The sequence below is a fragment of the Ictidomys tridecemlineatus genome, chromosome 6 (assembly GCF_052094955.1).
Source record: "Ictidomys tridecemlineatus isolate mIctTri1 chromosome 6, mIctTri1.hap1, whole genome shotgun sequence".
Classification (NCBI taxonomy): Eukaryota; Metazoa; Chordata; class Mammalia; order Rodentia; family Sciuridae; genus Ictidomys; species Ictidomys tridecemlineatus.
In genome coordinates this window covers 4,057,535-4,084,011 of record NC_135482.1, presented here as the reverse complement: position 1 = coordinate 4,084,011, position 26,477 = coordinate 4,057,535, and the positions used below count along the sequence as shown (strand labels likewise).

At 62.4% G+C, this 26,477-nt stretch overlaps 1 protein-coding gene across 1 annotated transcript; it reads right to left on the bottom strand.

Moving 5' to 3' along the window:
- Positions 1-630: 630 nt before the first annotated feature.
- On the bottom strand, positions 631-20,083 carry Parvg (parvin gamma). The gene is made up of 13 exons (XM_078052570.1): positions 19,913-20,083; positions 18,334-18,429; positions 15,273-15,337; positions 13,835-13,937; positions 12,849-12,989; positions 11,780-11,895; positions 10,850-10,908; positions 8,881-8,903; positions 7,929-7,987; positions 7,682-7,750; positions 6,239-6,340; positions 2,686-2,758; positions 631-2,273 (listed from the first exon to the last, which is right to left on the bottom strand). The coding sequence occupies exons 2-13, from the start codon at positions 18,410-18,412 to the stop codon at positions 2,164-2,166; spliced, it is 999 nt and encodes a 332-aa protein (XP_077908696.1). The 5' UTR covers positions 18,413-18,429; positions 19,913-20,083; the 3' UTR covers positions 631-2,163.
- Between the last annotated feature and the right edge of the window lie 6,394 nt (positions 20,084-26,477).

Sequence of the window (26,477 nt, the reverse complement as noted above, 5' to 3'; positions counted from 1 at the left end):
GCCCACCTAGAATTTTGTACCCAGAGAAATTGTCTTTCACAACTGAATCTCCTTCTGCAGGAACCAGAGCTCAGGAACAGCAGCCGCACCACAGGAAGTGGCAAAGGGAGGTGGGGCCCCTAAATTCCTGTGAAACACTGTGGGGTGGGGTCCAGGTCACAAGTGCCCCAGCCTCATAAGGGATTAACATGAGGGATTTATCCTCTGGATCATCCTCCCAGAGGGTAAAGGGGCTTGAGGCTGCGAGTCCCCCGTCTTTCTCGTACCCGGGTACTTTTCCCTTCTGCCTTTCACCATGTCATGAAGCAACAAAATGCCCCCTTGCCAGACGGAATCCCCTTCACCTTGGGCTTCCCAGACTCCAGACGGTAAGAAATAGGTCTCTCCTCTTTACCAATCACCCAGTCCCCGGTCTTCTGTTACAGTGACAGAAAATGAACTAAGGCACAAATCCTCAGCAGGAGGAAAATTTTATCAGATGCAGAGAAAAACAAAAGGCCACAGTCATGGTAACTATGTGGGTAAATGCCAGGCTTCCTTCTCAGTCTTTAAAAATCCCTTTTGCAGACATTGACTTTTTAAAGCAAAAATAATATATTATGAAATAGATAATGTATCCACACGGCAGTGTTGTGCTCAGCAAGAAGAGGCGATGCGTTTATTGATAAAAGAAACTTTGCATATAAAACTAGCAGATTTGTGCAAAGGAAAAAAAAACCATCCACAAAAGCCTACACCCTCTCTGGTGCATTTATATTTAAATTCTAGAAAAGGTAAATTGACGGGGACAGAGGCAGATTGGCAGTTCCCAGGACCAGGACTCGGGGAAGGGGCTGGCTCGAGGGCTCCTGTGGGTGGTGGGACTGTTCCCTGCCTCCATCTTCCTGGGGTTACGAGACTGCACACTTTCGTGGAGACTCATCAGACTGGGTGCCTCCATTGGGAGATTTTACCAACTGTGGCTCCCTTAGCGAAGCTACGAAGACTCGATTTTCGTGTGTGTGTGGTGCTGAGGATGGAACCCAGGGCCCGGCAGGGGCCAGGCCAGCGCTCCTCCCTTTCCACCGTGCTCTGAGGCAGGGTCTCACTGCATGGCCACGGCTGGCCTTCAACTTTGGATCCTTCTGCCTCAGCCTCCCAAGGAGCTGGGATTACAGGCGTACATCTTCATGCCCGGCTGAAAAAATCGATTTTTAATAATTATCTTAAAAATTTGCTGTCCAGCAGAGCAAGGTGAAGACCTGGAGTGGCCACGTGGAGCCAGCCTGCTGGACATGAGGCCTGGACCCCAGGACGGGGTGTGGATTTGGGGCATTCACCCATGAAGCCTGGGGTAGACAGGGTGAGAGGCACCAGGGGTTCCACGAGGGGAGCGTCTCACTGGAGGGGACCTAGCCTGGCTCCACAGAGGGGGACATGTTCCAGAGGCCGCAGGATGTGGATAGATGAAGAGGGGTCATCGGACGGGGCTGTGAGCCCCCGGGGCCCCTCCCCGTCCCAGCTCCCATGTCGCCTCCTGCAGGACGTCCTCCTGAGCCCCCAGCTGATGGGTGGGGGGCCTGGCCCAGCCAGTCCCTGCTCCACAGCCCTCCCCAGAGCAAGGCCGTTCATCTGTGTCCTGGAAGCTTCTCTCTCCACGGGGGCTGGGCCGGGGCGGGCAGCCTGGGGAGGAGCCAGGCCCGAGGGCAGCTCCGGGGCCTCTCCAGGCGGTCCTGGAGGGGACAGCTGTGCCCAGCTCTCCTCTGAGTTCCTCACCCTTTGAGGAGATGATCCCAACCCTCTATCAGCCATGGGAATGGCGGCTGCATGACTTTGGGGCACAGCCACAGCCGCGGCTGAAGGGTGCCGGGGCCTGGGTTCTTGGGCATGCTCCAAGGCAGCTTCCGGAGAGCCGAGAGCCTGGGAGAAATGGGCACTGCTGGGCTCCTGATGCCCAGGACCCCAGGCTCTGAAGCCCCGGGAACACTGTACTTGGAGTCCCTGAGCCAGGCCGGGGTTGGCCTCAAAGGACCCCACCTGGTGGGCTCAGGCTGTTCATGTGGCGCAGACAGCAGTGGGGTGGCTCAGGCAGGAACTGGCTGGGCTGAGGGGGTCCCTCGGTCGGACCCTCCAGCAGCGTCCAGATGGCGGGTTGTCGAGAACCGCGCTGGGGCCATGTGACGGCTAGTGCAGGGTGCCACCGGGGGTCCCGTCGGTGCTGGCCTTGAGCTTGTGCTTGCTGAACAGGCTGTAGAGCACCCGCAGTGTGCTCTTGGGGTCCTTGTTCACAATGTCTGCAGGCCAGAGGGGCAGGCAGCTGGTCAGCCCATGGGGCAGGGTGACCCCGACCCGGGCTTCTAGGGGCCCAGGTGTCAGCACTAAGGCTGCAGAAACCAGGAGGCCTGAGCGCCAGGTCCCATCCTGTGACACGGGTCCTCCTCCTGCCCAGGCCTCCCTGCTCCCCACTTGTCCCTCCAACACAGCACCCTCGAGATCTGGCTTCCCCAGGACGGCCTGCCCCCAGGGACGGAGGCCCCTGCCCACCTGGGACCCCCTCCACCAGCACGGACAGAAGCAGTGGCCACAGAGCCCTCCTGGGAAACCCTGCAGGAGTCCCTCACCCAGCACGCGCTCGTCCCCATCCTGTGTCCCCTCTGGGGCTGCTCCCTAAGGCTGGACCCTGGGGAGGGGACACAGCATGCTCACCTTCAGGGCTGATGGGGTGGCTGAGCAGGCCCGCGTCCCTCAGCAGCTCCAGGGCCAGGGTGACATTGTGCACCTAGGACAAGAAGGCCCCTCAGATGTCAGCAAATGAGGTGGCCTGGGGCCCAGCTGGAGGGGAAGCTCATCTGCGGTGGGTTTCAGCTGCTAAGTCTCAGGCAAACTTGCTCACAGCCGTCGGTCAGCCAAAACCAAGAGGCTGGAAACCCTCGCCATCTCCCGGCAGCTGCCGTGTCACCAGCAGGACACCAACCGCTCTTCACCAACTCGGCCTGGGTCCCAGCCAGCCTCCTGCAGAAGCTCTGAGGAGGACCCTCCACCGGCCGTGAGAGAGGGCCTGCCTGCTCCCTGCTGCCCCCACGCCCGTGGCCGCTCCCTTTGCTCCCTGCTGGGGGCCGTGGTCAGCGGAGTTGCCTGGTCTGGGTGCAGGGGACCTTGCTTCCCTGGGGCGGGGACGGGGAAGGGGACAGGGCTGGAATCTAACCATAGAATCTAAGAAAAATCATCCCAAACCAATAAAGTGGAGTGACAGAGGCCAGACCCAGGACGACACACGGCGAGGTCATGATGTTAGCAGGAACGAGGACCAGCTTCCCGTGGTCACTCCTCCCAGACCCGGGGAGAAGGCCTGGGGACAAGACGTGCGGCTGGAAGCCTAGACACTGGGCAGCCTCCTACTGGCCTATGGGCTGCAGGCAGAATCCATGTCCCAAACCTGGGGGCTGCCCACCAGGAACAGGACAGGAGCCAGTGCTGTCCAGAGTCCCTTCCCGAGCGCTCCTCAGCTGCAGCTGTCCCCCCCTTGTCCACTCTTCAACGTCCTGTCTTCCAGACGTGGGATCGGCAACCCCCTGGGCCCTCTGAGTCCCTGTCCCCTTTGCCTGCGGTGGGGCTTGCCTGGTCCCCAGGAAAGACCCGGAGAAGCAGCTTGGGCTCTGGAGACGGCAGCCCCGATGGCAGCGCAGCCTCCGTCCCCAAGGGCTGGGTGCCTTGGCCGGGCCACTGCCCCTCCCTGACCTGGTTTCCTCCCCTGGGGCAGAGGTGGGAATGGTCCTAACCAGAGTCCACCATGGTCAGGGTGCCCACTGCAGCGAGCCCACCACGAGGCCTGTGTGGGACACACCTGCAGGGAGCCCGCGTCCCCCTGAGGCCAAAGGCTGCTCAGATGGCCTCCTCTCGGCCTGTGCAGAGGAAAGCCTGGCCCCTGGCCACCAGAAAGGATGGCGGAGCTTCAGCGCCCACGGGGCCCACAGCCGCCCCCGACCTGGACTAAGGACTAAGGCAGAGTCCCTCCCGGGCCACCTGGGCCCCGCACACAGCCCTCCCAGGGGCTGCCTTGCAGCTGGAGGGAACTGGAACGTCCCCGTCCCCCCCCTGTCACCGCAGCCTGGGCTGCAGCAAGCCGGCCAAATGAACTTCCTGCGCCCCTGGATCCCACTTCTCCCGCCCGTCACACCACGCTGACCCCCCTTCAGGCCCTCGCTGCTGCCGGCGCCACCAACCCCACACTCCACAGTGGCCCTGGGGACCGTGATCCTGGTGGGCACCCTGGGTGTGGACTGCGTGGGTCCTTGAGGGCCGGGGCCGTGTGGGGCTGTGTCCTTCCACCAGCGCAGGGCCCCGGGACAGGAGGGGCCGAGTGGGGCTGAGAGGAGAGGCTGTGGGTGGGCAGGAGTGGACGGAAGCACAGGGTGGGGGGCTGGGGGATAGGTGAATGGACAGGCAGCAAGACGGGCAGACAGGGGTGGATGGGTGGTGGGTGGACAGAGGGGTAGGAGGGCTGATGGGTGGTGGATGAAACGATGGTGGGAGAGTGGGTGAGTGGACAGTGGGTGGGTGGGTGAGTGGACAGTGGGTGGGTGGACAGATGGGTGTGGGGTGAGTGGACAGGTGAGGTGAGTGCACAGGTGGGTGGGTGAGTGGGTAGACAGTGGGTGGGTGGGTAGATGGGTGGTGGGTGGGTGAGTGGACAGGTGGGTGGGTGGGTAGATGGGTGGGAGAGTGGGTGAGTGGACAGTGGGTGGGTGGGTAGATGGGTGGGTGGGTGAGTGGACAGTGGGTGGGTGGGTAGATGGATGGTGGGGTGGGTGAGTGGACACTGGGTGGGTGGGTAGATGGATGGTGGGGTGGGTGAGTGGACAGTGGGTGGGTGGGTAGATGGATGGTGGGTGGGTGAGTGGACAGTGGGTGAGTGGGTAGATGGGTGGGTGGGTGAGTGGACAGTGGGTGGGTGGGTAGATGGGTGGTGGGTGAGTGGACAGTGGGTGGGTGGGTAGATGGGTGGGTGGGTGAGTGGACAGTGGGTGGGTGGGTAGATGGGTGGGTGGGTGAGTGGACAAGTGGGTGGGTGGGTAGATGGATGGTGGGTGGGTGAGTGGACAGTGGGTGGGTGGGTAGATGGGTGGGGGCTGAGTGGACAGTGGGTGGGTAGGTAGATGGATGGTGGGTGGGTGAGTGGACAGGTGGGTGGGTGGGTAGATGGGTGGGTGGGTGAGTGAACAGGTGGGTGGGTGGGTAGATGGGTGGGTGGGTGAGTGAACAGGTGGGTGGGTGGGTAGATGGATGGGTGGGTGAGTGAACAGGTGGGTGGGTGGGTAGATGGATGGTGGGGTGGGTGAGTGGACAGTGGGTAGGTGGGTAGATGGGTGGGTGAGTGGACAGTGGGTGGGTGGGTAGATGGGTGGGTGGGTGAGTGGACAGGTGGGTGGGTGGGTAGATGGGTGGGTGGGTGAGTGGACAGGTGGGTGGGTGGGTAGATGGATGGTGGGTGGGTGAGTGGACAGTGGGTGGGTGGGTAGATGGGTGGGGGCTGAGTGGACAGTGGGTGGGTGGGTAGATGGATGGTGGGTGGGTGGGTGGAAAGTGGGTGGGTGGGTGAGTGGACAGTGGGTGGGTGAGTAGATGGATGGTGGGTGGGTGAGTGGACAGGTGGGTGGGTGGGTAGATGGATGGTGGGGTGGGTGAGTGGACAATGGGTGGGTGGGTAGATGGGTGAGTGGGTGAGTGGACAGTGGGTGAGTGGGTAGATGGGTGGGTGGGTGAGTGGACAGGTGGGTGGGTGGGTAGATGGATGGTGGGTGGGTGAGTGGACAGGTGGGTGGGTGGGTAGATGGATGGGGGGTGGGTGAGTGGACAGTGGGTGGGTGGGTAGATGGATGGGTGGGTGAGTGGACAGGTGGGTGGGTGGGTAGATGGATGGTGGGTGGGTGAGTGGACAGTGGGTGGGTGGGTAGATGGGTGGGTGGGTGAGTGGACAGTGGGTGGGTGGGTAGATGGGTGGGTGGGTGAGTGGACAGTGGGTGGGTGGGTAGATGGGTGGGGGGTGGGTGAGTGGACAGTGGGTGGGTGGGTAGATGGGTGGGTGGGTGAGTGGACAGTGGGTGGGTGGGTAGATGGGTGGGGGGTGGCCAGGCTGACCTATGGACACATTCCCCTTCGCCCTTTGCTTCCCCTGGAGGTGGACAGGCACAGGCTGGTGGGCCAGTGCAGCAGACCTGTGCACCCAGAGGCCGGCCCTGGCGCAGCTCTGGAGGCTCACCATCTGTGCAGGAGAGCTCGGGGTGAGGAAGAACTCCTTCAGGTGCAGGAAAAAGCCTTCCAGTTGTCCAATCAGCAGGAGCAGGATGACTCCGTCTGCAAACTATAAAGGGAAGAGCTGGAGGCCAGTGTGGGACACATGGTGTCAGAGGGAAGCCCCTCTGCCTTTTATAGGCTGTGTGGCCCTAAGGAATTTGCCCAACCTCTCTGAGCCTCAAGATCTTCTTGAGAGATGGGGAAGACACTCCCAACTGCGCAGGGTTAAAGCTGGATAAAATCGTTCTGGGCTACCTGGTACCTAGTACATGCTCAATAAAAGGAGCAACTTTTAAATTGGCATGGAATAGCCTCAGTTTTTAAATGACAGATTCATGAACTTCAGAATCACCAGGGAAAACAGTTGGGGGTAGAATTATTCCAGTAGGAAAGTCAGGAAGGGCGCCCCGGCCCCGCTTGCTGACTGCCACACGTGTATCCCTGTTCATTCCGTCTGTACGTTCAGAGATAAAGCTGTCCTTGCCGCCACCAGCTTGTCATATGCTAATACAACCCACAAATCTCTTCAAAGACACAGAACGCTAGATCAGATACTGGAGGAAAAACCTCCGCTCTGTCCGTAATGGAATTTCCTCCCATCAGGTCGGTTCTGATGTCATTAGCTGGGCCTGAATCTTTCCTATGACTGTTCCTGGCTGTGCAGGGGGAATGCCAGGACTTGGCACCCACTGTATGCAGCAGTCTCTCGAGGCCACCTGTACAGGCCGTAACTCTCCAAACACCACTGTTTTCCCAAGGGAGAAATAGGGATGGAACAGGTAAAGTATAAACCTAAGAGATGATGCTGCTCACACCCGTAGAGATATGATAAAACCTCACAGGACTCATTTATCCACAGTGCACCAGGACACCTGCTAAGCCCGCAGCTCACCAGCTCACATGTGGCGTCTATGAGGTCAGTGTCCTGCACCTTTATAAGAAGAGGAGCCTCAGGATCAGAGCGGTCCAGTAACTAACTCAAGGTCACACAGCTAACGTGGAGGTGTCATCAGGTCCCAGCTGAGAGGTCCCGGGGGCTTGCAAGTTAATGCTGAGGGCACTGACTCGGGCGGGCACGTGGCCCCTCCCCTCCCTGGCTAATGTCCACCAGAGTGCACCTGTGACACCAGTGCTCTGGCTACGGTCCTCACAGGGGTGGTGCACCGAAGACCAGACCTCTCTCCACCTGCCCGTCACCAGCAGAACCCAGGTGGCCCGAGCCCACACACCGGGGCCCGTGGCCACTGGGGTCCAGCAGGCTCCAAGGCCACCCTGAAGGCCCGGGGCTGGGGACCCGCTTTTCTGCTCTCTGTCCCCTGTGCTCCAGGGACACTGGGGACACAGTGAGCTCAGGGCCTGTGGAGCCCGCCGACCCCGGCCTTCCCTGCTCGGGCGCTCGGGTGCCCACCTGGGAATCGAGGCTCTGCACGGCCAGGCCCAGGCTCCGCAGCGAGTGGTTGACGAAGCTCACGATGGCCTGCGAGGAACAGCAAGGGCCACACCCGGGTTGGCCACCTTCCCGCTGGGGTGACAGAAAGCCCCCCAGCGCCTGGCACCCAGCAGGAACGGAGCCCAGGCCTGCGTCCCCCCTCCGCCCCGAGATTCCATGGGTGGTGGGCCAGCGGGGACAGGGCCGCGGCCTTGTTGGCTCCTACCTCCTCCACAGCGCGCACCTTCTCTGGAGGCAGCTTAAGGAGTTCATCAAGGACGTCCTCTGCAGACGGACCACAGAGAGCTCGTGACCACGCGGCCCTCTTCCAAGACGCCGCGAATGTTTTCCCAGAAACCAGCCCAGACCGAGCGGCAGAGAGATCTTAGGGTTCTTAAATGCCAGACGGGGCCACGGCTCCCTGGCTGTTGTCCCCAGAGAGCGGCCCCACCCCTGTGTCTCAGTTTCCCTGTCTGTGCCCTGTGGCTGGCCACTGAGGCCTACGAGGGGGTCGGTGCAGAAGGGGTGGCAGAAGGTAAAGGGGGTGGCAGGTGTGCACCTGGCCTGGGGACAGGTGCAGGACTCAGTGGGCTCCTTGACCACCTGACTGCAACCTGGACGCTGCTCCTCTGTCCCACCCCTCAGGTCCCCAAGCAGCCATGGGTGCTGGCACCAGGCACACGAGTCTCCTCCCTGGCAGAGCGAGGATGTCACCTCCTCCCCAGTGTCTGTGCCCGTGGGGAGGCCAGCGCCCTCGGCGGCCCGATGCCTTCCTTGGGGTCTGGGCACCAGAGGGCTCAGGCCCTGGCTCCAGTTCAGGTGTCCCCTGTCCTCAGACTCATGTCCTTTGTGCGTGGTGGGTCGTGAGTGGTGGATATGTGGGTGGGTGGGTGCCCGTGGGGATGGGTGATGGGTGGGTGGGTGGATGGGAGGAGGATGAACGATGGGTGGGTGGGTGGGCAGTTACCCAGAGCAACCAACCAAGGGGTGGAGGAGCGAAGGGGGTCCGAGGACCCTCGGTGACCTGTCGCAAGGCACAGCCACATGCCGAGCCCTCGCTGCTGAGCGCTTGGAAGCTCATGGCTGCCCTTGGCCTTCACCACTAACTGGACCCTCGTGTGCGGGGAGGAGCTGATTCCCATCAGACGGGAAAGGGCTGCTGCTGGGGACCTACTCACCTGGAGGCTGGTCCTCGCCTGGGCTGGGGGGATCGTCCCAGGAAAAAAAGCAAAAAGAAGAAGAAGTTAAAAAGAAAGTCCCAAGACCTGCCCTCTCCCCGCCGGGGGAGCTGGCACGGAAGGCCCAGGCCATTTTCCCCTGGCAGCCGGTGGGCAGGGCAGGGGACAGCCGAGGGCAAAACAGGCCAGTGCCCTGCCGCGGGCTTCCACACCTGGAAACGCTGAGATTTTATTGTTTTGGGGTTTCGTTCTGTCGTGGGGACACACGGTCACAGACAAGGAGCAGAGGGCGAGGCCCCCAGGGTGGGGGTGGGGAGGGGGCACCCCCAGGCCCAGCCCCCAGAGCTAAGGAGGCCCAGCAGGACCCTCTGTGTCTGGCTTCTCTCTCCCTTCTGTGGGTTTGGGCTTTTCTCTGATCCTGTTGCATTTCCAGCCCCGCCCTGGCCCCAAGAAGGGACAGTGTCTGTGTCCAGGGCAGGCCAAAGCCCTCTGGCCACATCAAGCCCCGCCACAAGGGTGGGACCAGCAGCCAGCACCCACTGCGGCCAGGAGGGACAGATGCCCAGCTGCTGCTCACAGATTCCAGCTCAGCCACAGCCTGCCAGCAGCGTCGGCAGAGCCCAGGAGCCAGGCCCCCGGCCAGGCCTCCGAGATCTCAGAGCTGGAGGGAAGCTCATCTGCGGTGGGTTTCAGCTGCTAAGTCTCAGGCAAACTTGCTCACAGCCGTCGGTCAGCCAAAACCAAGAGGCTGGAAACCCTCACCACCTCCCAGCAGCTGCCGTGTCACCAGCGGGACACCAACCGCTCTTCACCAACACGGCCTGGGTCCCAGCCAGCCTCCTGCAGAAGCTCTGAGGAGGACCCTCCACCGGCCATGAGAGAGGGCCTGCCTGCTCCCTGCTGCCCCCACGCCCGTGGCCGCTCCCTTTGCTCCCTTCTGGGGGCCGTGGTCAGCGGAGTTTTCTGGTCTGGGTGCAGGGGACCTTGCTTCCCTGGGACGGGGACGGGGAAGGAGACAGGGCTGGAATCTAACCATAGAATCTAAGAAAAATCATCCCAAACCAATAAAGTGGAGTGACAGAGGCCAGAGCCAGGACGACACACGGCGAGGTCATGATGTTAGCAGGAACGAGGACCAGCTTCCCGTGGTCACTCCTCCCAGACCCGGGGAGAAGGCCTGGGGACAAGACGTGCGGCTGGAAGCCTAGACACTGGGCAGCCTCCTACTGTCCTATGGGCTGCAGGCCGGCCAGGTCCAGCCCTCTGGCCACACCTGGGCCCTCAGAGACACGAGGCTCTGCTCAGACCAGCAAGGGACTGCGATTCCCTGGGCAGAATCCATGTCCCAAACCTGGGGGCTGCCCTCCAGGAGCAGGGCGGGGCGGCCAGGAGAGCTCAGGCCAGCTCTGGGAGCCACAGCAGGACTGAGGGCCCTGGTGCGAGCCCCCGCAGCAAGGGACCCTCCATGGGGTCGGTCCCCTCTACCCATCAACGCCCATGCTGGCAGCCAGGCCAGCCCCTCCCCCCAACCTGCCCCTCCCCCTCACCTGCCTCTCCCCCTCACCTGTACCTCCCCCTCACTACCTCCTCCTCCCTAACCTGCTTGTCCTCCATCATCTTTCCCTCCCCCCCTCACCATCCCCTCCCCACTTACCTGCCCCTCCCCCTCACCTGCCCCTCCCCCTCACCACCTCCTCCTCCCTCACCTGCCCCTCCCCCTCACCTGCACCTCCCCCTCACCTGCCCCTCCCCCTCACCTGTACCTCCCCCCTCACTATCTCCTCCTCCCTAACCTGCTCCTCCTCCATCACCTTTCCCTCCCCCCTCCCTGCCCCTCCCCACTTACCTGCCCCTCCTCCCTCACCTGCCCCTTCCCCTCACCACCCTCTCCTCCCTCACCTGCTCCTCCCCCCTCACCAGCCCCTCCCCCCTCACCTGCCCTCCCCCCTCACCTGCCCTCCCCCCTCACCTGTGTTGGGTGGTGAGCTGCTCCAGGAACTTCCCTGACTTCAGGCCACTCTTGGTGCTCTAGGAGAGAAAGGAAGTGTGGAGAGACCCCAGGGAGCCCTGGGGACCCAGCTGGCCCGCCTGGCCCCCTCTCAGGGTGGCTCCTGAGCAGCCCTCCCACGGGGCCCAGTGGAACTGTCCTTCCCCAGGGCCCTGAGCCCAGGAGGTGGGGCCTGGCACTGCTCATTCCCTGGGATTCCCCGTCTCAGGGGCCATGGACGGTGAAGGGGCCCGTCCGTGGCCACTCCTGGTTGTGGGGTGCACAGAGCCTCGGGCTGCCCACCAGGGCTTTTTAATCAATGGCCCTGGAAAAAGCAGCACTGAGCCTGGCTGGATTGGGCCCAACTGGGTCGTCCCGTTACAGGGCCACAAAGGCAGGCCCTGCTCACCCTGGGGCCCCGGGTGGGGGCAGGAGTCATGGGGGTGCTCAGAGCCTGCTGGGGAGAGAAGCCACGGACGCCTGGAAGGCACCCGGCCCAGCTGGAGTGAGTGACCAGAGGAGACCTTCCCGAGGAGAGGGGGCGTGGGCACAGCCAGGACTGGCCCATGACAGGCGTCACCAGGGCAGCACCCTGCCTCGGGGATGTGACGGTGCCAATGTCCCATGTGCTGTCAGTGGCCATCAGCTGGATCTTCCAGACAGCTGCTGGCCTCAGCCTCTGGGCAGGAGCCATCTGCTAAGATGGACCAGACTGGCCAGCCCAGGGCCCTCCTCCTGCCCAGCCCGCCTCTGCAGCTGGCACCTGCCTGCTGTCCGGTGAGATGTGAGATTTCTCACAACACCCTGGAGCCCAGCCCAGCCCACCCCGCCGCAGGCAGCACCCAGCTCAGGGTGCCGTGAGCATCAAGGTGCTCCGTCCTGTGTCCGAATGCCTGGGGCAGGGCCAGGTACCTCGATGGTGACCACCTCCACCTGGACATTGCTTGGGAGGGGCACGCTGGGTTGGAAGTGCTTGGCCAGGGCCACGAGCAGGTGCAAGGTGGCCACCAGGTCCTTGTTGAAGATGGCTGGGGGGAGAGGAGTGTGGGTCAGCTGAGGGCCACCAGAGCCTGCAGCCTCACGGACGCTTCCTCGCCACCAGGGCCCGTGGCCGAGCGAGGAGCCTGGGCCAGCTGCCGTGGGCAGTGTGTGCCCAGGACACTGCCACCTCTGAGCTTCCAGTTCTTTTTAAGTTTTTGTTGGGGGCTTCACAGAGTGACTCTTTGGATTCTGCCAGTTGTCACAGCCGGAGGAGCACCAACCCCACCCACCGTGCACCCGAGGGTCCAGGGTGACACAGCCACCCACTGGCCTGAGAGAGATGGGAGGGCACATTCAGAACCTAGAATAGTCCCAAGCTCCCAGCACCCACTTCAGCAGTGACGGCGCCCTGAGGCCGGGGCCTGGGGCGGCGGCTCACTGGTGTCTTCCTTGAAAACAGCGACTGCCCACGGCCAGGCCTCCTGGGACAGTCACCCTCAGATTTAGGCCGACTGGCAACATTGTCAATGTCGGTCACGGGAAGTGAGACTCCAGACCCAGTGGTGAGTGCAGGGCTGGCCACCCACAAGCCTGGGTCCAGGGGTGAGTCCTGTGGTCACCACCCAGCCCCGGAGAGGCCGCCGGACTCCTCCTGGCCTCAGGAGGGAGAACCCGGGGCCAAGGGGACGCGGCAGGCTGTGCAGGTGGAGCTTAGATAAATCTATGATGGCGAGGCCAGGTGGCGGGGCCCCTAGACTCGCTGCTGAGTCACTGTCCCGAGACTCGACCTTGGGCTTCTGGGGCAGTGATGCCCCTGGGGCTCTGGCCTGCCCCTCCTCCGGGGACCCTCTGTGCCCGCTGCCCAGGCTGCTCCAGGCCTCTGCTCCCTCCCAGCCTGGGCAGGAGGCTGCGCGGCCTCTGGGTAGATGCCAAGTCTCCGGGCAGAGGGCACCAGGCTGCCCTGCCCTCCCGCGCCCGGGCCTGGCTGGGCCCTGCTCACCCTCCACGCTCCACTTGGCCTGCGGCTCCTCCACCTGCAGAGCCCGGTTCACGGCCCCCAGGACCACCTCCAGCTTGCGCCTCTGACTCGCGGCCGTCAGGGCGATCTCCTCCACCTGCAGCCTGAGTCCCGCCAGCTTCTCTGTGGCAGGAGAGGGTGGTGAGGGCCGGGACGGTGGCAGGGCCATGGCTGAGCTGGGCACAGCACAGGCCTGGGCACACTGGGGGCGCAGATCCCTGGGCCTCACCAGAGCCTCCGCAGGCTGTGCTCCTCAGCCCCTGTCCACATGGGCCACCGTCTAAAGGGGCCACGTGGCATGAGCAGAGCACAGCCCTCCCAGCCCGCTGCCCACCTCCTCCGGGCGCGGGCCCCCAGCCTCCCACAGCAGACGCTTCATGTCAGCAGGGCAGTGTTGCCTGGTGGTTAAAGCCTACACTCCAGGCTCGTCCCTGACCCTGCCCCACACACTGCGGGTCTAACTGTGAGGCTTTGGACCAGTCCCCAGGCCCCTGGGAGCCTAGGGAGATGGCCCTGACGTCGGCACCCCAGGGCGGCCCGTCCTCTCTCCAGCCCTCAGGGCAGCCCCAGGGCAGGCGCAGTGGGCTTCCTCATCAGCTCCCGGCCCTAAAACCAGCTGGTGCTCAGTAAATGCTGGCCAGGCCGGTGGTGCCCAGGGAGCTCGGCCAGGAGGCCCCGTCCCCAGCTCTACCCCTGGGGGGCTGCCCTGGGGGCAGGCCTCCTCCTCCCAGCTGGGGCCCTTCTAGGCAGGGCCCTGGCGCTCCTTCCCTGGAGGCCACTGTGGGGACTGTGTCAGGGAAGGACTGTGTCGGGGAGGGGGAGGGACGGTGTGGGGGAGGACGGTGTGGGGGAGGGACAGTGTGGGGGAGGGAAGGTGTGGGGGGGGAGGACGGTGTGGGGGAGGGACGCTGTGGGGGAGGGACGCTGTGGGGGAGGGACGGGGGGCCCGCTGGCTGGGGAGCACTCACGGAACAGGTGGTGCAGGATGAGCCCGTCGAACATGTCCTCCTCCAGGCTGCGCACCACCACGTGCTCCGGGAGGAGGGCGGCGTTGATCCACTCCACCAGCACCTGAGGGCAGGGGACCCCGGTCACCCGCTGCTGCAACCTCAGCCTGGGTGGCTCCCCCCACCTGCCCCTGGGCCACCCTTCAAGGTCTGGCCCAGTCACCTCCTCTGCAGCCCCCTGACCCCACACGCCAGGGTCACTCTGGGCTCCACAGACCCCCGGGTCTCTCCTCCACCTGAGAGCACCGAGGGCGTCTTCACAGTGACAGTGACAGTCACCTGTGGGCGGAGGGGGACATGCCTGTGGAGCGGGGGTGGGTGTCTCGGGTGCTTCTGGGAAGGGGGGTGTGCACTGACTGCAGCCCACTCCACAGCCAGGGAGGGCCTGCATCCTGACACAGGCCCGGGCTGTCCCCTCAGGCTCCAGACTCCTGCAAGACTGCAAGTGGGACTTCCAGCCTCCAGAACTCCCAGGGGTGGCGTTCCCCCGGCTCTAGGCCACCTGGTTGGGGGTGACATGTTACGGCTGGCACAGGGCGGGCACAGGGCTGCTGAGGTCCTCCTCCAACCCCACCCCAAGCTTCACCACGGAGGTGACACTGGCCAGCTGCCCCACAGCTCTGCCTGGGGCTGTCCCTGGAGGCCCAACCCTGTGGGGACAGGTCACAGCAGGCGGATGACACGAGGCACCGGGTGGGACACGGAGGCCTCTGTACTGAGCTGACTCTTGGGACACAGGCTCAAGTCCCCGTGGCCATGACCATCCGTCCCTCTCTGCGCTGGCCCCTTCCTTCCACACCTGGGATGACCCCAACCCAAATCCACAGCTCACGACCAGCTTCTGGGGACCCAAACCCAGAAGGCTGTTGGCCAGGGGGCTCTTCTCTAGGACCCAGGGCCAGCAGGGCTGTGCGCGGTGGCAGGTGGGAAGGGGTGGAGGAGAGAGGGGGGAAGGTCCACGGAGCCACAGAGACTGTGGAAGGGGAGGCCCAGCCCACCAACGCCAGCCGGGACAGCAGAGGACCCATGGCCCAGCCGAGAACGAGAACAGGTGGCCCAGGCCCACACCCACCGGCCACCAGCTCCCCTCTGTCCTGGGTGGCCAAGTGGGAAATAGGACCAAGGCTGAGGTCCTATGTCACGGCGAGCTGGGTGGCCCACACGGTCTGCTACCTCTCCCTGGGACACAGGTGACAGAAGTCCCCATCGACCGTCATGAGGTGGATGGGGTGTGCCAGGCACAGGTTGGCGCTCGGCATTCAGCAGGTCTCCAGGGCCTACGGGTCCCCCCCGTCAGTCAGAGGCCAAGGAAGGGAGAGGGCAGCCTGCTGTCCCCCAGGTGGAGGCAAGTGCCAGGCAGGGGACGGACCCCAGAGCGTCGGTGCTGAGGCTGCCCTACCTTTTGCAGTTCTTCAAACTTGGGGTCCTTCCGGGAACTGGGGGGCAGGTATTTCTTCTTGGCTCCTGGAAACAGAGGTGGGCATGATGCACGTGTGGGGCCCAGAGGCAGCTCGGCCGCGGTCTCCCTGGAGGTCACCGCAGAGCTGGGACCTGGGCCTCACTTCGAGCGCCCTTGCCCAGGTCCCCAGAGACGGCCAGCTTTGTGTTTTGGGTCCTGCCTCAGTTCAGGGTTTATTGCTTGTTTCTGTGAAATTCAAACATGCGCCTCGTCTGGCAGCCCTGCCCCTCACTCTGGTGAAACCTCAGCTCACCCGCGGCCTCACCAGCTCCAAGGGCCGCGGTGGACACTGCCCTGGCTGTCCTGCCGCGCCGGGCACTGAGGCCAGCCCACACCCTCTGAGGCCCCAAGGCTCCCCCGCATTTTAGACCCCAGGGCCCACAAGATGTGAGGCCTGCGGACCTCCAAGGTCAGCTGGCCCCGACATGTGGAGGTCACGGAGTCAGCCCACGGCCGCCGCGCCTGAGCTCACAGTGCAGCCTGTCCCCTGGGGACTGGTTAGAAACCCCCAAACCTCCCACACTTCCCAGCCCTGAGCAGCTCCTGGGTGAGCCAGGAGGGAATGGGTGGGTGGGTGAGTAGAAGGAAGGAAGGAAGGAAAGATGGATGGGTGGTGGGTGGGTGGATGGGTAGAGGGGTGATGGATGGTTAGATGGGTGATGTATGAATGGGTGGGTGGATGGATAGATAGATGGTAGGTGGATGGATGGATGGGTGGGTGGGTGGGTGGATGGATAGATAGATGGTGGGTGGATGGATGGATGAGTGGGTGGGTGGATGGGTAGGTGCATGGATGAGTGGGTGGGTGGATGGGTAGGTGCATGGATGAGTGGGTGGGTGGATGGGTGATGTGTGGGTAGCTGGGTGATGAATGGGTGATTGGGTAGATGGATGGGTGGGTGGATGGGTAGGTGCATGGATGAGTGGGTGGGTGGATGGGTGATGTGTGGGTAGATGGGTGATGAATGGGTGATTGGGTAGATGGATGGATGAGTGGATGGGTAGGTGGATGGATGGGTAGATAGGTGATGTATGAATGTGTGGGTGGATGGATAGATAGATGGTGGGTGGATGGATGAGTGGGTGGATGGGTAGATGGGTAGGTGCATGGATGAGTGGGTGGATGGGTAGGTGGATGGATGGGTGGGTGAATGGTTGAGTGGGTGGGTGGATGGGTGATGTGTGGGTAGATGGGTGATGGATGGGTGGATGGGTAGGCGGATGGATGAGTGGATGGGTAGGTGGATGGATGAGTGGGTGAATGGTTGAGTGGGTGGGTGGATAGGTGATGTGTGGGTATATGGGTGATGAATGAGTGATTGGGTAGAAGGGTGATGGATGGGTGGATGGGTAGGCGGATGGATGAGTGGATGGGTAGGTGGATGGATGGGTGGGTGAATGGTTGAGTGGGTGGGTGGATGGGTGATGTGTGGGTAGATGGGTGATGGATGGGTGGATGGATGGGTGGGTGAATGGTTGAGTGGGTGGGTGGATGGGTGATGTGTGGGTAGATGGGTGATGGATGGATGGATGGATGGGTGGGTGAATGGTTGAGTGGGTGGGTGGATGGGTGATGTGTGGGTAGATGGGTGATGAATGGGTGATTGGGTAGATGGGTGATGGATGGGTGGATGGGTAGGTGGATGGATGGGTGGGTGAATGGTTGAGTGGGTGGGTGGATGGGTGATGTGTGGGTAGATGGGTGATGGATGGGTGGATGGGTAGGTGGATGGATGAGTGGGTGGGTGGTTGAGTGGGTGGGTGGATGGGTGATGTGTGGGTAGATGGGTGATGGATGGATGGATGGATGGATGGGTGGGTGAATGGTTGAGTGGGTGGGTAGATGGGTGATGGATGGGTGATGGATGGATGGATGGATGGGTGGGTGAATGGTTGAGTGGGTGGGTGGATGGGTGATGGGTGGATATGGGACCGCCCTCTTGGAGCGCGTTCCCAGGACTCCTAATCATCTCGAGTCCTGGCTCTGTGTTGTGGAGCTGTAGGTGTCTCTAAGTCAACTGTAAAACAGAAAGTAAATATTTATTTCAAGTTACCAAGCCCTGCCACCCCAGCTCAGCCGTCTTCCTTGTGATGGTTTCCAGGCTCCGGGGCTCATAAACCAGGAGGGACAGCAGACAGACAGGAAGTTGGCCAGCTGACTGGGAACAGAGCCGTCCTTCCTTGGGCCTGGCTCGCCCACCCCCTGGGACCCTCTTGGCCCAGGGGTTCTCTCCCCGTGGCGCCCACGTTGCCAGGCTGTGGGGTCAGTGCTCTGCTGTCTTCTCCTGGTGTCCCGCTCTCCTGGCCTGGCCTTGCCCAGTGCTTCTGCTGTGGGGACTGGCTCTGTCCTGGGCTCACCGAGGGCCCTTCCCCCAGGCCAGGCCTGCCGCCTGGCGCATGGCGGTGTGGGACTTTCCATTTGGGCACACGGGCGTGCGCAGCGCTGTGTGCCTGGCAGCGTGCTGTTGGGGGCGACTTCTAGGAGGGAGACTCCAGGGGCGATGCTCACCCCCGAGGATGGGATTGCTCGGTCCTGTGCCCACCCACCTTGGGAAGAGACCCACTGTGTGCAGGGGCAGACCTACAGCCCCTCACCCTCCAGGCCATGGGACCCTGGGGAGGCGGCACGGCGTGGAGGGTGGACCCTGGGCCCTGCGGCCCCTCCTTGGCTGGGGGCCAGCTCCATCCTCACTAGCCGAGCTACAGGACATGGCTCCCCGTGCCTCAGGGTCCTCTTCTGTAAAAGGTGGCAATGGCACCCGCTTGTGGGAATAGAGATCTGGGCAGGAGCCCTCAGCACCAGCTGTGCCCGTTGGGCTAACGCCAGCTTTAGCGGCACAGGAGGCCATGCGGTGGGTGCAGAGGGCTGTGGAAGGTTCCAGAAGCAGAGCTGGGTCCAGCCTAAGTGAAGCAGAGGCAGGGCAAGCAGCCTGGGAGCCGTCCCTTGTGACACGGACCCTCACCCTTGACCCCGGCCCCGGCCCCCAGCCACTGGGCGCACCTGGCGGGAGCTGCTCCTCCGTGGGCAGGGCCGCCTCGCCGTGGAGCTGCAGCAGGTTGTACAGGGACTCTGGCTCCATCTTTTCTCTGGCCTGCCCTGGAGGACGCAGGGGACAGAGGGTGTCAAGTCCCAGAGCCCTCAACTCACTCTGTGCTTATCTCTCATTTCCTCCCGCCCAGGAGGCTGGGGGGGGGGGCGTGGAGTTCAGCTCCAGGTGGACAGGTCACCATGAGGGCCCAGGTGAGGGGACGGGGTCCCGGGTGGGCAGGAGGCCTAAGCACAGGATCGAGGACACACCAAGAAAGGCTTGTGGGGCGGGTCCTCGCCGTGCCCCCACTGTGGGTGCCCAGCAGCCCCCCCAGGCCTGCAGGGCCCTGTGGGCTCCCCCTCCCCAGCAGCCGGCAGAGCCAGCTCAGCCAGTTCCTCAGAGCTCAGAGCCCCCACCCCCGGCCCAGCAGGGAGCCGGCCTGCGTGTGGGCTGGCAGATGGCACTGACGGATGACATCCCAGATGTTAGCTCCTGCGGTGGAACATGCCAACGGGGCCTCTGGGCCCAAGGCTGAGCAGAGAGGGCTGGAGCGGGGCGAGCGCAGAGCCCAAGCCCCCAGGCCGTCCCCACCTGCAGCTTGGGGGACCGGCAGGACTCTCCCCAGCACCCGGGCCTCTCAGGGGGTGAGGTCTCGGGGCTCCAGGCAGCTGCTCTACGGGGAGGGCCAGTCTCCTTGTTGTCACTGCTGCAGCCCTTCCGCTTCCCCAACCCTCTTCCTGTCTCTGGTCCCAGTCGCCGAGGGCCAGCAGCCTCCCCCCACTCCAGCCCCTGCTCCTTTCTTTCCAGACTCTCTCAGACAGCCGGGTGGCAGGGCACCCAGGGGTCCAGGCAGGGAGCCCCCCGTGCCCTGGGGAGGTAGGGGACTGCAGGGCCCTGGAGCCCCCCTCTTTGGGCGCACAGTGGCCCTGCTCTGAAGTGGGGCAGGGGTCACTACACTGGCCCCACAATTCCCATGTCCAGGGGACACTCAGATGCAGCCTGGGCCACAGCTGCAAGAGGGGAAAAGCCCTGGCCTGGGCTCGGGAGGCCTGGGTTCCAGGCAGGCTGTGTGACTCCAGGCAAGTCCCCTCCCCTCTCTGGTCCTCATTCATGACCAGGAGGGGCTGGACTCAATGCTGGACCTAGGTGGCTGAGGGGACACAGACGTGAACTGTCTCTAGTGACCAGCAGCCCTGGGCAAGGCTCTCTTCTGCCCCAGCCTCAGTGGCTTCCCAGAAGGGGGGTCGCCTTTGTCCCCCAGGACTGCATGAAGCTCAGAGAGGCCAGGGGTTCGGGGAACCTCTCCCTGGTACAGGGAGAGGCACAGCAGTGGCCCTGGAGCCTCAGCAGGTCCTCCGTGAGATGGGGAGAGGGTGAGGCAGCCCCTAGGCGCGATGGGGTGAGGGCCTGGTGTTGACCTCTGGCCTCCAGCCCGGGCAGCCTCAGCCAGGGGGCTCCTTCCCTGGTGGCCCTGATCCGGCTCCCAGGCACGTGGACAGGCAGGGGCTCCCGCGGCCGAGGCCTTCCCCAGGCCCAGATTCAGGGACTCACCTGGCACCTCCTGTACGCGGGCGATTGGGCCTCCCCAGGGTCCTCTGCTCCTGGGAGAGGCAGGTTCCGCTTCCTGGGCGGGTGGGTGGCCTGGGCCCTGCGGGGGCGGCAGGGGCCCTGCGCACTTCCTCTGGGGCCTGCTCTGCTGGTGGCGGTGGCCGCGGGGAGCTTCCTCCTCTGTGCTGCGGGCCAGGAGGGCGCTGGGAGGACCAGGCTGCAGGAGCCCACGGGAGCCCGGCCCCACCACAGCCTGGCTCCCAGCCCGGCCTCCCAGGCACCTCCAAAGGGGCATTGCCGACTTCCTCCCCTCCTCCGCCCCAACCAAGCCGCTCCCTCCCCTCTCCCCACCTCCCAGGGGCAGCTTTTGAGGCCAGGACCTTACACCCCAGCCACCAGCAGACTGTCCCTCTGCTCCACCTCTGACCCCAGGCCTCCTCCCCTCCCCTGCACCTGCAAGTCCCAGGGTCCTCCAGTCCTGCTGGCCACAGCTCCATCCTCTCCCCTGACCCTGCTGACCTCTCTGCACTCCACCCTTCGGCCCTGCTGACCCCCTCCTGTTCCCTCAGGGCCCTGCTTGGCAGCTCTGACTCTCCCCTGCCTGCAAGCCCTGCCCGGCTCTGCACTTGGACCTCGGTGCCCCCTCCTCCAGGAAGCTTCCTGCCCTCTCAGGCAGGTCCTCCCTGGGATTCTTACAGGGCCCCGAAGCCCCACTCTCCCAGCACTTGGCCTGTGACCACACGGTCGCTCGGCGGGGGCCGCAGGCTGGTGTTTGAGACAGGTCTCCACCTGGGGGGGCTCTGCAAGGGCAGGGCGGCTCTCTTTTGCCCAAGGTGGGCTCAAGGGTAAATTGGTGACTGTTATTGCTGAGGGGATGAGGCAACTTCCTAGAGGGGACAGGGCCTCGGTGGCTGAACAGGAGTCTGCTGGTTAGAGACCCGGGAGGGACCCCGGAAGCAGCACACACAGAGCCTCGGGGGGTTCGGGAGAGACCCCCGCACGGCGGGTTTGTCGGAGAACACCTGAGACCTGGGCTGGTCTCTGAGCTTAAATCTTCATGACCAGATGGACTGAGTTTCCACAGTGACAGGCAACCCTGCTGGGGACCAGGAGACAAGCCACCCTGTCTTTGCCCAGAGATCAGAGAAGTGGCCGGATCAGGCAGGCGGAAGAGCAGGGCAGAGCCGAGGGCAGGGAGGTGGGCATGCGGGGTGATGACCCGGAGCCGGGCTGCGGGTCCCATGGTCCTGGTGGCAGCTTCCGAACCTGGATCCCGGCCCCACCAGCACAGCAGAGGGCTTCACCCACCTGCTTTCAAATGCAGGAACTGAAGGGCTGGATGGGGGGACCCTGAGCCCAGTGAAGAAGGTGCGCAGGCGGAGCCCCAGCTCAACCGTGTGTGGGCCGAGTCCCAGGGCCCAGGAAGGCCATTTCAGAAACTGCTGTCGGAGCCTGACCTCCTCCAGGGTCAGCTGCTCCATGGTGGGCAGGAATCCAGCTGAGACAGGACAGGTCACCAGACGCAGCAGCAGGCCCTGTGCCCTCCAGTTATGGAGAGAGGAGCTCCGCTGTGACCGCTGGGCCCTGAGTGGCGGTGAGATCCTGGCTGCGCAGGGGAGCTGCGGCTTCCAAGGGGAGACAGGAGTTGGAGGACAGAGGGCGAGCTGGCTTTTGATTGTAAACCAAAGGTTTAACACAAGAAAAGAGCCGTCCGGGCGGCTTTAAATTCTCAGTGCAGCGTGGGCATGTTTAGAGCACCAGGGACTTTTATGATGGCTCAGAAGGAGCTCTTATCTCTTGGAGCGGCCGGGAGGACGGAGGACGGAGCTGAGAATCAGACGTGGGATCTAATCCTGTGTGATGTGGAATTAGGACGCGGCTAAATGCAGCCGCTGAGCCTTGGGTGTGAAGGGCAGAAGGAAAGAAGGGGCCTTGGGAAGTCAGCACAGTGGCTTTGAGAAGCCAGGCTCTGGAGCTCAGGGGGACTCTTCTCAGCAGAAGCAGCCCTTCCTTGGGGGAGAGCCACCGCGATGCCCCCCAGGGCCCCCAGCCTGGAGAGGTCCCTTCCTCCCCTCCCCCACCCATCACTCCCACAACCCCGGACGTGTGTATTCCTGCGGTCAGTTCACACGGTCCTGGGTGGACCAGCAACAGGCCTCGCCTGAAAGTAGAGTGCTTTTTAAAAAATGGCCAACGTTTGCTGATTTATGTCAGCACAGGAGGTGGGAAAGGTGCCGGACTAGGTTTCAGGGGGGTGGGGAGCGGGCGTTGAAGGAGCTGCTGCCGCAGTGAGCTCGCAGGAGGGACTAGGCGCTAGGCGCTGGCAGGAGCCACCAGGGGCTCCACTGTTTGACAGTTGGTGGCTGAAAGTGGGCTCAGCCTGGTCAGTGCTGAATGATGGGACAGTGCGATTCCTGGAGGAGAGTCCAGAGGTCGCCCTGGGAAGTGCCGTGGTGACTGTCTCTGCAGCTTAGAAATGGCGTTGTGAGATTGTGCCTGGGCTCCCTGAGCTCAGGGGGTTGGGGTCATTCCAAAATGCAGAGGCCCAGGGGCAGTGGCTGACCACACCCAGGGGACGACTGGGAGGCAGGAGGTGTGACCAGAGCCAGGCTTTTACTGATGATCTTGCAAGATGGGGCATCTGGGGAGCAGGCATGCCCAGGGCAGTGACAATCACATTCTATGTCCTGGGGCGCAAGGTCCCCCCAGATCCTCACTGGCTGAGTACCTTGCCGAGGTTTGACTGTCTCCTACTGGGTGTGTCCTGAGCTCCCTGTCCCTATCAAGTAGTAAAGCCAGGACACAGTCACCTACAGACACAGTCAGCACAGCCCGTCCACAGCAGCCCTGGGGCCTGTGTGCAGCGCTTGGCTAGCGAGCGATGCCCGTGATGGTGTTGAATTTGAACATCAGGAGAGAAGCGCTGGGGCAAGCAAAGACGGCAAGTTTTATTTAAAGATAGTGACACAGACTTCTCCGCAGGGAAGGGGACCCAGAGTTGGTATCCAAAGAAGTGGGCGTGTCCTGTGCCTTTATTAGTCTTAGGTTCTCTTTGTCCTCCCGCCCTCTTCTGACCTCTCTCCACCCTGCGTGAACCCTCCTGGGGACACGCTGAAAGGTGGGAAGCAAATGAGCCCTGGGAAGGGCCAGTGGGGGGCTGACTGCAGCAGGAAGGGAGCCCAGGAGGTGCTTCCTGAACGCCTTTGGGAGGAACAGAGCAGGCAGGTAACCTTGGTAACGGGTGGGGGAAGGGCTCCGCGGCAGTAGCGTTCCCAGAGGCCCTCTCCATCCTCCCAGGCCAAATCAGCTTTCATCTCCCCTGTCTACACCCATCACCTGATCACCGTCGACCCGACTGCCTGGCCTTAATTCTGGCTTCACCAGCACATTTTGCTCCATCAAAGTACACACAGGAGAGCGGAGTCGGCAGGGAGAGCAGGCCTTTCCTGCCCGGAGCTGCGTAAACTGTGGGCGCTGAGATCTCAGTGTGGAGAGACCGCGTCAGCCCTCCTGGGGCCACCTGTCGTCAGCTGACTCCAGCCAGCCAGCCAGCCACAGCGGGAGAGCCCCACGCGTGCAGGGGTCTCAGCGTGGGCTCCCCCGGCCCCCCAGGGCTGGCTACTCATCCACAGCCCAGAGCCACTTCATCTGTCCATCAGTCTGCCATGCAAAGTGTCACTCTGCACATGTGCCATGAGGTGACAAAGAGTGGGAGGCACTGTTCTGGATGCCTTGTGGGGACGTGCTGATCTAGCCACCTGGGAACTCTCTGGGGACCTACTTGTCTGGCCACAGGGCTGAGCCCTCCCCGGTGAAGTTTCAGGGGCCTCCCCTGGCCTCTCCGACAACCAGTAAAGTGTGGGGCTGGGTGTGGCCCGGGGACAGTGGCTGCCTAGCGTGCACAGGGCCTGGGGTTGACCAAAGGAGAGGCTCAGCACCTGATGTCGAGACCCCTCGGATCTCAAAGGCAGCTCACTCGGGACCCTCCAGCCCTTGCTCAGCGTAACCTGCGGGGCTGCCCAGTGGACCCAGCTCTGGAGAAGTGCCCAGAGTCCTCCACCTGGTCCTGGTGGCCCAGCTGCAAATGTGAGAGGCAGGCCAGGGCCTGAGGGGGCCTCCAGCCCCTGGTGATTGCTGTGAGCTGGGGCACAGCTGGGGCCCCGCCACGACTCAGTTCCTGTTTTGCCGGATGCAGAGCCTGGAGGTGGGGTGTGAGAGGGCGCGGCGCAGCGAGAGGTGGAAGAAATGGCAGCTTTTTATGTTGTGGGGTTTTCCCCACAACTAAAACGTCTTGAAGTAAATACATGCAGAGGTCTCCTCGCTCATCCCACATACCTCAGAAGGTGCCCCTGAGAACAAGGACCGTCTCCTACACGGTGGCACTGAACACTAAGACCCCCAAGAAATCTACCATTACATGTTCTCTTAGCATTTCACTCCTGTACGGATTTGCCAAGTGCTCAAAATGCCTTTGACCACCGTGTGTGTGTGTGTGTGTGTGTGTGTGTGTGTGTGTGTGTGTGTGCGCGCGCGCACGCATGTTTGTGCACACATGTGCACGTGTGTTTATTACTCAAGGGTCCAATCAGAGACCACATGCTGCTGTGATTGCCTTGGTGACTTGTGACTTGTAGAGCCCTTGGATCCAGGACAGTCTTTCAGGACATTCACACTTTTAAAGCGTCCTGGTCAGTGGGCTTGGAACTTACCATCTGTCACTCTTTGGTTCCTTTTATTGACTATTCCCCCGCTGGCTCCAAGTCACCCTCGTGTCGTTGTTTCTTGGTCCCTACACGTCTAGGCGTTTTTACGGAAGGCTGGACAGCACAGGTTTATGTGGAGAGCTGGACCGTGCAGGACCCGGGTCACCTTGCTCCCTGGTCTGCTTCTCATCTAAAGCCTCAAACCACGGCTTCCCGTCTTGAGTTTTCTGGTTATTTCTGGAGGAAACGTAGCTCCATAGCCGAAAACTCTTTCCCCATAAGTACTTGTCCATCAAAAAGAGGTGTCCAAGTACAAACTGATGACCCTACCTTAACAAAGTCATCGAGATGAACCTCCTAAAGGACAAAGCGACACGGCGTGTCCCCCAGTGATGCGCTGAGAACACCTCTGCCCCAAAGTGCACGAAGCCTCCAACAGCCCAAGGTCCGATGGCAGTGCACGTCCCGTCCCTGCCGTGGGGATGAAGGGCGTGATGGGGACGACTGAACGCAGCCCAGGTGGCAGTTAGCTAACGCTGCCCCATCTGCGTCGTCTGCTCCTCAGGACACCTGTGCCGTGTCACGTGAGAGTGCTGCTAGGAAACAGACCCAGGTGCAGAGGGAGTTGCGTGTGTAACACTCTGAATAACGTGGGGGAGATGGCGCACTCGGGTAAACAAGGCAACGTGCATGGAAAGACACACACGGTTATTATTTCAAGAGAGGGCCACAGAGATACAAAGGGAAGAGGGTGAAGCGGGGCGTGGAGCGATGGCAACATTCACAGGCTCTAGGTAACCACCCCTGGTCTCTGCCTCCAGCTCTCCTTGGATACTGTATAAAAATAAGCCATGAAGGCCAGGTGGGCAGAGCACGCTGGTGATCCTGCACCCGGGATCCCAGCTGCTTGGGAGGCCGAGGCAGGAGGATCCGAAATTCAAGGCTAGACTCAGCAACTTAGTGAGTCCCTGTCTCCAAATAAAAAAAAAATTAAAAAGGCTGGGAGTTGTAGCTCAGCTGTAGAGCGCTTGCCTCGTACGTGTGAGGCCCTGGGTTCAATGCCCAGCACCACATAAAAACAAGCAAATGAAATACGGGTCCATCAACAACTAAAAAGTCACTTAAAAAAAAATAAAAGGGGCTGGGGATGTGGCTCAGTGTCGGAGCACCCCTGGGTTCAACCTCCAGTATCCCCCACCAAACTTTCCAAAAATTGAATAAATAAAAATAAAACATTAAGAGAAAAAAGTCCTCACTCTCACCCCTGTCATTAGGGACGCAGGGATGTGCTCGGCTCGCCGTCACACACTGTCCCTCACCACACCGCCACTGTCATGGCGCCACAGCCACCAGAGCCTGCCCTGGAGCCTGGCCCTGGTGACCCGGCTTCCTCCCAGGGGCTGGCCTCCTGCTCACTGGTCGATTTGTTTTAAAAAGTTGGTGTGGGGAAGAGAATCTGGAGCCAGTCCAGCAGATCACCGGGTCAGCAGAGGCCACGTGGCCTTGAAAGTGACGCGGGCCTTGGAGGCGACCTGGCGCCCTGGCTCTGCCCTCAGGCCTCTCACCCCCCATCCCAGAGCCATCGGCTCCACTCCACCGGCAGGCACCCTGCTTGTCCTCCCCTCCTGTCTCCAGAGTCTCCAGGCCCTGTCCCCTGCTGCACCCCTGGGCACCTAGCATGGGGCTTGGCATGAAGCAGGCACTTGGTCAATACCCAGCGGGTGCTGGGGTCCTGACGGGTGAGGCTCCGGGTCCCCGCTCTGTGGCCCCGGGAGAGCCTGCCCCCCAGCAGTGACAACTCATGGGATCAATAAAAACTCCAAGGACGGAGTTTCCACTTAGAGCTGAGCTTCCCCGCAAGTCCA

What these genes read in the sequence shown, in the direction of transcription:
- Parvg (XM_078052570.1), bottom strand. Translation starts at nt 18,412, where the DNA reads ATGGAGCCAGAGTCCCTGTACAACCTGCTGCAGCTCCACGGCGAGGCG. An exon ending in GGAGGAGCAGCTCCCGCCAG is followed by an intron (nt 15,338 to 18,333) that starts GTGCGCCCAGTG and finishes CTCTGTTTCCAG; the next exon opens with GAGCCAAGAAGAAATACCTG. An exon ending in TGCAGAGCCTCGATTCCCAG is followed by an intron (nt 6,341 to 7,681) that starts GTGGGCACCCGA and finishes TTCCCTTTATAG; the next exon opens with TTTGCAGACGGAGTCATCCT.